We start from the raw sequence: 11001 nt of genomic DNA, 5'->3' as shown, positions 1-11001 counted from the left end.
GAGGGGCGAGCGCAAGGCGAGTCGGCGCGCGCGGCTGCCCTTGGCTGGGCCCGGCTCGGAGGCGGGGGCGCCAGGAGGGCCGACTTGCGGCCAGGAAGGGAGGCGGCGGGCGCGCAGCGGAGTCCGCAACCCCCGCCTCCCCGGCGGACTGAAAGAGCCCAGTCTTTGAGCCAGAGCTGCCATGTTGCATTCGCGGAGGACGCCAGTAATTTGACGCTCCCGAGGCAGCGACACCCCCAACCCGAGAGCCTTTCGGGGCCCTACGTGCCGCACAGCAGCGGTCACAGCCCGAAGGGACCGCGGGGCGCGGGCGGGAGCGCGAGCCCTGCGGGCGGCCGAGCCGGGGCGGCCGCGGCGCCACCGCTTCCCCTCGCCACCTTCCTTCCAGGGGCTGCGGGGCTGCGCGCTCGGCAGAGGCTCGGTTGCCAGTAGCAACCACACGACGGCGATTTGCAGCCAGGGCTGCAGCCGCGGGTACCGCCGCCGCTTCGTACATCTCGGTGTCTAGCATTTAGAACTCTAGGGGTTGCCCTCGTTGACATCTCTCGCTCCCACCCCTCCGGGTCCTCATCCTCCAAGACCCTCAGCTCCACTCAAAAGCTAGTTCCCCCAGCTCGGCCCTGCCCCCATGGCAGACAATAGATAAATAGGCTCCAAGCGCACGCTGCCGCGCAGGCACCTGAGCCCCCGAGATCCCGGCGCTCGGCTTCGTCCCAGCCCCAGGTGCCCTCGTCTCCAACTTGAGCCGAAATTCTTTGTCAATGGCCAGTCCATTAAAAAGCTTTTCTAGATATCAGCAATAAGGATGGTGGTAAAGAAGTCAAGATGCCCACTCCCTCTCTAGTAACATCGACACAAAGAGCTTAGGGTTGTGTCTGCCCTTGGTAAAGGTGTCTTTCCTCTGGGTTACAAAAAACCACAGGCAAACGCTACAGTCTTCCCTCTTCTTTGTCTACCACGAATATTTTGCATGAAATTCATAATATAATAGCTCAAACATTACCTCCAGATACTTGTTCTTATACATAAGTGGATGGAGCACTTTCTTCTCCCTCATCTCATGTGATGAACCACACCAGACCTCAGCAGTGGGGATGCATAAAGAAAATGATTGACATTAACCGTTAGGAATCTTTCTGCCTTTTCTAATGTCTGTGGCTCTAGGACGTTGATTTAATTTTTAACAGAACTCTTGTTAATGTTTTAAACAAGTTTTTATTGAAGAAAAATCTTCAAAGTATCCAGCAAAATATTTTGATTAGCTAGTAGGATAACCCCGGGAAATACATGCATTGCCAAATTTCATCGCTCTTAACAACTGACCCGGTTTTAAACAGCTATTAAGTTAGTGGAGTGTTCTTCCTAGATTGACATTTAATGTAAATCACAGATGTGCTGAAATTTTTAAGTTTAAAGCTCCTTGAGGACAAGCACCTGTCTTATTTATCTTTGTATGCTCCGGAGTCCCTTTAACATAACTCAACAAATATTTGTTGAATTTCCAGAGGATTCCAGAAGTTCAATAACCCTTATGAGAAATAAAACTTACTAATAACTACTATAAAGCTTGGCTATCTTTAATGAACTCAATGAAAAGGTAAAGATTTTCCAAGCTAGTGGCACTAATGAGATATCCTCATTCGTGCATATTTTTACCTAATTATATTTCGAATGTGGTGACTGTACTAAAAAATATCTGACAGATGTTTCCAGAATTCTAAGAATAAGAACTTGTCACTTTGTTATTTTCCCACCAAAGGTGTCTGGAAATTGGTTAAATAGGCATAAGATGATATTTTAAAGTGACTTTCATACAGCACAGGCAGGGTGTTAACTGTCTTCACAGTTCAACAGGAACTCTTAAGGAGCTACTATTGGATACTGCAAAACTAAGACAATGCAGCTTGAAATATCCTATTTAATTTAATCTTTAAAACATACTGAAAATAGTTAATATGTCTTAATCATATCTGATGATAAACTCAAATCAACATGCCTCCTAAAATGCTTCTTAGGTATGATGTTATGAAAGGGGTTCACCTTTAAGCTTCACAAAACGTCAAGTTCATTAAATAACACAGTTTACTTCAAAGAAGAAAGTTAGCACTACTTGGTTCCTGGGGGCAACATAATGACCTGTAGCTTGCCCAACACTCCCCACCTCCACCTGAAAAACACGAAAGCAAGGCTTTAGTGAAAAGTTCCTTTCTATGGTCTTTCAGGAAAGAAGCTCCAACAACTTGCTTTGGACCAAGTTAAAGAGATTATCTCCCTTTTTCATTACGACTGTGTCTTTCAATGAATTCAAGGATAAGATCAAAGTGCATTCATATTCATGTGAATTATCTCTATTGACTTGAATAATGATGGATTTCATTGTTTTATTTAAACTGAAACCAGAAATGCTGCTGCTTTTGAGTCTACACCCTTAAGGCTGTAGAATTTCTTCTGAGGACTCAAAAGCCAAGCAATGAGGTCTGACAACCACGTCATTTCCATAATGTACTTCCATACAAAGGATTTTTTACTGGAATTGGTTACATTTCTATAGAATCTTACCATGCAATTTTTGACTCCTTTCCAACCTGAACAAGACTCCTAAGTTCAATAAACACTCATCCAAAATACTTAAGTATAAATGATACTGGGAAAATGGAGTGCTGTTTAGAAAGCATCTAGCTGTTCATGAATCAGAAAATTAATGTTACCAGTAATTAATTCAGAAGAGTGTTTTTCCTTTGAACATGATATATTACAGTTTGTTTTCTAGTGTAACTGAGGAAGTCAGTCAGGGTAAGCTTGGGAAAATGTGTTTACCAGCTGTTTCTTTCTAAATATGCCTCATGACAATTATCTTAAAATATATTCATTTGGGTTCTCTTCAAACCATGCCATCATTTTCTAATGAGAAAGAGGTTACGAGACCTGAAGGACTCCACTCACTTTTACTAAATAATCATTCTGCTCAAATTATTCACCAATTAAAATTATCACTTTGGAGACCACTTCTAAGGAAATTCATTAGAATAAAGTAAGTTTACAACAGAATGATATAAGCAACCTTTAAAATAGGCTTAAGGAAATCCTTTTTCATGAACTTAATATACACAATTCGTATAGGCTCTCTAAACTTAAAGACAGACCTTAGTGCAACCAAGTCTATTATATTATCATGATCTGCAATGGGTTCTGAGAATACACTTTCCAAGAAAACTGATATCTTAATTGGTATCAGTCTTAGATGTTTGCCATACGTTTAAAGCATTATGCATAAGCATGATATTTTTAAAAATCAAGGTTTTTCTCTCCAGTTGTGCTACAAGAAGTCTCTATCTTAATTGTCCCCATTTGGTGTCCTCAGTATTGCAAGGCAATCTTTAAGCCAAAAGTTTTTTAGTAAGTTTGGTTCTCTGGGATTTGACCATAAATATACTGACATTACTTGTATACATCTCATTTTATCTGTAAACTTCCAAGACCTTTACCCTTGACTTATAATCAAAATGATAAGCAATTACGTATTATTTCACCGGGAAAAAAAAAAAAGCACTCCTAGAATAAAAAGCATTTCTTTACTATTCATTTCCTGTCTTATTAATGGGAAAGGCATTAGTATTTTCTTCATATTGGTAATCATTAATCTTTTCTTATGTTGTCCATATGAAAACCTTTATTCTTCGCTTTAAAAAATAAATATGAGGTAACACTGGAGTAGGACGTAAAGTAGTTCAGCTTTAGCAATATTCAGATGTTTCCTCAGAAATACCAAAAAAAAAAAAAAGGCAGGAGTTGTGTTGTATAGCTTACTTGGACTAAGGAGGATGCAAATCATAGCGCAAGTTATCACCACTTAAAAAATGGGAAGCTGTGCCACTGAGTCTTCCAAGTCTAGCCTACGTTTTAGCGGAGCTCTCTCTCGGCTCTGATAATCTGTAGGGGGAACCGACGTGCAGGGTGGATAGACAGCCTGTACTATTTTTGTGAAAGCAGAAACCCTGAACACCGTCTCTCTGTACTTTTGCAGTATTTCCTAGGAGTCAGAGCATACAGTCAGTTATTTTTCAGAGTAATCAATGAGCAAGAAGTTTTGGCTTGAGATTTGATGTAGCGAAATGACGTCAAAAATTCAAAAAAAAAAAAAACAAACCAAAAACACGAGGCTCGCACATGCGCAGTGACATACAGCTCTTTTTTCTTTCCTTTTTTTAAAGTAAGCTTTGGGCTTCTCACTCAGCCTTTGGGATCCGGCCTGCGCCGCCGGGGTCTAGGGAGCTGGCTGATGTAAGGTGGTGTAGGATTCCCACACCCCACTCCCGGCCAAGAGAGTCTGATCTCCCTCCCCCGCCAACGGGGCTCTCTTTTTTTAAGTCCCCAGAGGAGCAAGTCAGGGGAAGCAGGGCCGAACGGAGCGGCCGCCGCGAGCTTTTCTGGCTGCGCAACGCTGCGGGGCCTTTGCTCCCGGGGTTCCAGCTTCCGCCCGCTCCGGGCTCGCCCCTGCGAGTTGGCCACACCATTCCCGGGCCCACGGGTCAGCCGCGCCGCGGGGAGGCTCGGGCCGGGACCCCTCCGCTAGAGCCCGCGCGGCGGTGTGGTGCTTGATGGAGGCCCGGCCGGGGCAAGCAAAGCGAAAGGACAGAGGCCTTCTTCATCTTGCAACCCGCCCCCAGCAGACACCGGCTTGCGGCATCTGCGGCCCCTTCCCTCCTGATCCCCAGGCCAGCGGCCCGCAGGGCTACGAGCAAGCCGAAGCTGGGACCTCCCCCCTCGCTCACACCCGCAGGCCCGCGGCCGCCCCCGGAGGCCCCGCTGGAGGGGGGCCGCCCGCGCGTAGCCTGCGCCACGCTTCCGCACTCTACCCCTCGGGCCGCGCGCCCCCGCCTCTTCCTCCAGCCGGCGCTCCCGGCGCTGCAGTCCCCGCGCCCCCTTTTCGGCCCAGCCCAGCGACCCACGGCGGGGTCCTAGCGGGTTTCTGATTCGAACGATGGTCTGACCCCAACCCCAACAGATTCCCACGCCCCCTCCCCGGTGAGAACTGCGCGGAGTCCGCGGAGGTGCCCGCTGGAGTCTGAGAAACTCTGGCCTAAAGGAAAAGCCGAGGACATCGGAGGAGCATCGCGTTCTTCCCTTTTCCTGGGGCCCCGACACCCCGTCCACATTGAACGCAGTTGCCTGCCCGAGGCTAGCGCCGTCGGGCCGGGGACCCCGTGCCCATTGCTCGCGCGGAAACCCGCCTACGTCTAGCTTCTCGGCGTCGGCCCAGAACCTTCCGCTTGCGGCGGGCGGGGCCGCAGCGCAGCCCTGGCGGGACCCGCACATGGGGGATGCGTGAGCCGCGTCCTCCTGGGTGTTGGCATAGATGCGCGCTTGGTGGGCTCCGGGTTTTTTTTCCTATGTGGCACCTTCCATCTTTTGTCTCTTGTGTCCTGTACTAATAAAAACGTGGGAAAGGAATAGCACTGACCTTGTCTCAGAGAAGTCCAACAGGGCCAAGATTTTAAAGGGGTGGGGGGCCTGTGGAGCTCTGAGAAGGAGTGGCTGACAGACTTCTATGGCAGGGTGCCTAGAGGGTATCTGGTGGTGCGGGGTTTGGGTACAGTCTTTAAAGGAATACTCACATAAGTCTTTAAAAAGATATTCACATAACACACACGCACACCAAGCAGCAATAAATTGGTCTTTATGCATGTCCCATTCCCTTCGAAAATGTTATGCTGTACTTCAGACATTAGAATCATCAATTTTTAGTATCAATCACTTTGTGCTATATGGTGGCTTTGGAGGTGAACTTATTCGTGTGTGGAATCCCCCTAATCACGGTTTACTTTGGAAGTGGAAAGGATGAGTTCAATCTATGCATCCACTGAATTCCTGGAAAAGGAAGCTATGTACAGGCGTATCTTTAGAACTTTGGGGCCAGCAAAATCACTGTCATTTCAACATTTTATTGGCCTTCACACAAAGAAACGTAAAAACTTTAAAGTCTGAAATATAAGGAGTTGACTTTAAAAGGCTTGAAAAGTAAAGAATAGGAAACAAGACACAAACACAACATCAGCATAGAAATGTTAATCTTCTCTTTCTGGATGGAAGTGTCCGAGTCTTTTCTGCTCTGCTGACAAACTTGATGGCACAACCGGTTGGTCTGCTAAAACCCAAATGTAAACTCCTGAGGCTTTTACTCAAAAGAGGAGCAGACCAACATTTAAGATGTCATATGTTTGCTTTCATCATTATAGGTCATATTTTGAGTCCACTAACTTGGTTATGGGGTATATAATACCTTTATTTTTCATTCAAGTATGTAAATATTAATTTTAGATTTGATGTTGGCAAAATGATTATGGTATTCTTATGACCTGCATAATTACATGCAGTTGCCAAATGAATGCATATTTAAATACTACCATTATGTTTTAATTCTTTGGGGGAGGAGGGAAGGAGATTTCATATCTAGGCAAAAGTCAGCTAATTTTTCTTAAAAACAAGACACCTTTTGTTAGTTAAGTGATGTTTTAGATATTCTCACTTCTTCCCCTAGGTTATCCTAAGTCCCTCTTTGTTCCTAAGGCACTTAACAGTGCTGAGTGCAATAATAGCCCTTAAAACAGGGCAGGCTGCAGTATATGCTTATTTAATGAATTAAACTTTCTTTAGATGTCGATCTCCCACTAAGTTTCATGTCCTAGAAGACAAGCACATTCTGTTAGTAGTAGTGTCTGGCACACACTGATATTTAATGTTTTTGGCTTGGGAGAGGAATATATATACACTTGATTCATTCAACAGCAGTTTTTTAAATGTGTATATTAATATCTACTTAGAACATATAAAGCTTTAACTTTTAAAATTCTTCTAGAAGCTGAAGGAAAAGAAAACATGTCTGTTAAAATTAGTAAAATTTCTTTTAGGCATGTGCAGAATATCTTCCCATGATAATGGGTTTTTCTGAATTCCCAGAGCAGATTTTTAAAGAGAAACAGAACAGGATTTTTAAACTGGCTTTATAATGTTGTCTTTTTTGAGTCTCATTTTCATAAAAAGATAAATGCAAAAATGATTTTGAAATTACATGTGATTAGCTTTATACAAAAGGGGACAAAGTCTTCACACAAATCTTTCTTGGAAACATTTTTGCAAGTTATTCAGATAAGTTTCATTCTCAATCAAATGTATAGTTTAATGTGTCAAGTACACTGTATATCTGTATTAAAGTCAGCTGGTACTTTAAGAAGAGTAATCTTAAATAGCACCTTTTCTTCCTTTTTTTTTTTTAATTGAAATATCCCTTTGAATAGTTTTCTTTCTCACTGCTTAACTGTTAGAGGTGTGTATGTCATCTTGGGGCATTCAACTAGCTTTGTAAAACAGAATGGTATTTTATTTTGTAGTTAGTTGAAAAGTGAGTCAGAAAATATAGATTGGCTTTGTCAGTAAAAGTAATCTTTCAGTTTTGCCATATCTTATATTTGAATTACTAACAATTCATTTGTTTTACAATTAATCTGTTACAGTTCTCCATTTAATTTTAAGGATTTTAAAAAAGAAAGCTAGAATAAAGAGCGAAGATCTAGCTTCTTTAGTGTGTCCAGTTTCAGATATAAAGTAGGGATTCTATATTGTGTTTCATCAGGAACAATACAGTTTAACCCACAGACACTGTTAATGACAAATACTCAGAATCTATAGTTAAAAATAATTTATATACCACTTGAACTTAAGTTTTCAAACTTTGTAGGGTTCCGTAAGTAGACTGTTATGTTTATAGGTTTAGCCTTTTTTTCACTATTGAGCTCTTATCTCAACACGTTTCAAGTAGAAAATACATAGTAAAAAGAATTGCTAAAAATGGCAGCTGTAGTCACTTCGGAGTTTTAATTGTTAAAGGACTGAAACCAAATATGGAACCTTTTAGTTTTAAGGGGATTTCTTTTTTCACAATGCAAAAAGGAACTGAAAATAAAATTACAGTGAAGGTGTATTTGCCATTTTAATTATTTGTTCAACTTGTCCCTCCCCCCCACCCAATCTCTAAATTAGTACACACAAAAACTTTAATTCTAAAGGACCTGTTTCCTTAGGGAAATGTGGAGATCACTGTTAAACTTTATGCCTCAGAGTTAAGTAAAGGGATTGTGGGTATCATTGGCTTCTGAACTCCGGAGCAAAAGACATGCACCTGTTCTGGGGGTGGTAGGGACCCGGCTGAACATACTTATTCCTCCCTCTGATTGTTAGTCCATTCCACAACTATGTGGGGCTTCACAAAATACCAGGACTTTATCAGAGAGCTCAAGTCAGAGTGAGATTTGAAAGATTATTATATAGGACTCACCCCAGCTAAGTTTGCATGCTCCCTTCTATTAAAGAAGAGGTATCAGGAGGTTTCCTGTCTTGGCACTACTCAGCAGCAGCTGTGACTATCCGCTCACTTGACATCTGGCGAAATTGTAGTTTCTGATGGAGGAACATTTAACGTTGACACCTGTCACTGAAACATTTGGTATACAGTTTTCAGACAAACTAGAAACCAGTGATAGACTACCTAACTTGTCAAAAGAAACTGGGTAAAGAATTAAAGTTATGTCAGCAAGGGAAGTCTGGTTAAGATAATTTCAATCAAGACTTTCCAGGTAAAGATTCTCTCAGTTTCTTTTGAAATGTCCTTCAGCAACAGAATGAAGACTAAATTTAAAAGACAAAGACAACATGTTTAAAAATCAAATAAAAGTGAGGAAACAGCAAAGTTGGTAGTAATTTGGAGAAAGTCAAGGAAGACAGGACTTTTATCATATTGTTTCCTCGTCTGCTTTTCTCACTGAATCTCTAGGAGTGCTTATTAAATGCTATCAATACAGTATAATTAAATGTATGACCATAGTTGTCTTGACCCTCCAGGAATCCTGAAACCTGAACTGCCGGGTATATAAAATCTGGACTAAAGGGGAAAACATTTGACTTTAAGGTTGTACTGACGGTAATGTATTTATCAGACTACACAGTGTCCTATGTGAGATTTTTCTCGACCGTCGAAGCCCAGGCGACTCCATCGTAGCAGTTTGCTTGTCTCGCCGCACTTGGAACCAGGTTCCTGGGCGCGTGGGGCTCCCTCCGTGTTCGGTCTGTGAAACTCCCTGACCTCCTGGCAGACGCCTTGTGCCCATAGGGTGTGACCCTCGACGGCGCACGGCTCCCGCGGCCGCCGGGCGAGCTCCGCACGTCGGGGAAGTAGCGCAGGCTGAGCTCCCTGGTGGACGCCGACCGCGCACGGGGCGCCCGAGCACCGCGCCCTGACGTCACGCCCGGGACGGCCGTTGACGCGAGAGGGCCACGTTCCGGTTCCGGTCGGTTGCCCGGGAGACGCGGGTACACAGACCTGGCTCCCGTCGGAGTCCGAGCGGTCCCCGCGGTCGCCCCCTCCGCGGACTCGCAGGCTGGGCGCGGACGAGCCGGGCGCCGCCTAGTTGGTGGCGAGGGCGCCATGAGTCAGAGGCAGGTGCTGAAAGGTAGGTCCGGGCGCCCCGACGGGGGGCGGCGGGGCCCGGGGGCCGCGGGCGGCCCGCTCCAGCGTGTCTCTCCCCGCAGGGTTCGAGGAGTACCGGAAAGCCCGGACCCAATTCGTGCAGATGGTGGCGGAGCTGGCGACCAGACCGCAGAACAGCGAGACGCTGCAAAACGCGGGTGAGCCCTCACCTCGCACTCGCGTCGCTCCACGCCCCTGACCTCGCCTCGCCCGTCGCCCCGCACCCCGGCCCCGCGTCCCTTGCTGTCCCGGCTTCGCCCCGCACCTCCATTCCTAGTCTCCCTGGGTCCTTGGCCCTGCCTCGCCCCTCACCCCGTATCCCCTGCCCCTCGTCGCCCAGTGTCCCCTGGCTTCGCCTCGCCCCGGGTCCCCGTCGCCCCGCTCCCCAGCCGGCTGAGCTGTTGGGGAGCGGCAGGATGGGGACAGGAGGACAGCGTCCCTAAATTCCTCCAATCCACCGCGGAGGCTGTAGAAGCGTTCTGTCTCTTTAGCGGGTCAAGTTTCCAGGTTGGTGTGCCAGGGACCCGACGTCCCTATTTCCATCTTTATCGCAACCAAGCAAATGTCAGGTTGTCTGAATCTACCCTAATCAGACCCATTTTATCCGGATGCCCTGCCTTTGATCATCTTCGACTTGACTTTCTCACACCAAAGGAATTCCAGAGCAGTTGACCCGTTATTTCTTGTCTTGCATTAGCGAAAGAGCAAAGATATGCTTGAATATTTCCCAAGAGATTCCAAGTAGGCAGAGACCTAGCTTTGAGAAATCCTTGTGGTGCTCTTATTCCACGTCTCGATCCGAACTCATGTACACTCTACAGGGAGAGGAAGAGTGTGTGCCTGTGTGTGTGATTTGCTTCTTATCTTTTAACATAAACAGAGAAGAAAATGGTCGTACCCACCCCCACCTCTGTCTCTGTCTCTGATTAAGGATGAGTCCACCACCATCTGAAGGTAGAATTTTATTGCTACTGTGTCATGAGAAATCTTCAATTTATGGGATGTGATCTTTAAAACTCATTAAATTAACACGGATTTGAAGAAAATTCAGAACATATTTTCAGGGCAAGAATGTTTAGACATAATGTTTACTCTGGGTTTCTTTGAAGGGAATTACTACTGCACCTAGCTGGCAATTTCTTTTGTCACTGGGAGGGATTCTGGTGTTCATTATTGCATGTTTTTATTTTGGGAGGGGGATGTATTTAGAATAGGGAAAGTGTATTTTATAATCATTTAAAAAACTTAATTTTGAGATAATTGTAGATTTACATGCTGTGGTAAGAAATAATATACAGAGCTAATGTACCTCAAAACTGTAGTATATCACAACCAGAATATTGACATTGATAAAAATGCATCAGTTTGTTTTTCAGTTTCCCTTGTACTTTAAGTGTATGTGTGTTTAGTTCTATACAATTTTATACCGTGTGTATCCATCACCACTGTTGTCAAGGTACTACTTTCATCACTACAAGGAT

The 11001-nt window shown here is 44.8% G+C and overlaps 1 protein-coding gene across 3 annotated transcripts in view; it reads left to right on the top strand.

The window, feature by feature from the left end:
- Positions 1–9478: 9478 nt before the first annotated feature.
- The window catches only part of SPAG6 (sperm associated antigen 6), a gene marked incomplete at both ends in the record, with an annotated part of 75827 nt that continues 74304 nt past the window's right edge, over positions 9479–11001 (top strand). For all 3 annotated transcript variants that reach the window (XM_079699935.1, XM_079699934.1, XM_079699936.1), the window contains 2 exons: positions 9479–9503; positions 9583–9678. In XM_079699935.1, the coding sequence (XP_079556061.1) occupies positions 9479–9503; positions 9583–9678 (121 nt within the window). The remainder of the gene's footprint in view (positions 9504–9582; positions 9679–11001) is intronic.

Source organism: Hyperoodon ampullatus (assembly GCF_949752795.1).
Source record: "Hyperoodon ampullatus genome assembly, chromosome: 3".
Lineage (NCBI taxonomy): Eukaryota > Metazoa > Chordata > Mammalia > Artiodactyla > Ziphiidae > Hyperoodon > Hyperoodon ampullatus.
This window is presented reverse-complemented; position numbering and strand designations above follow the sequence as displayed.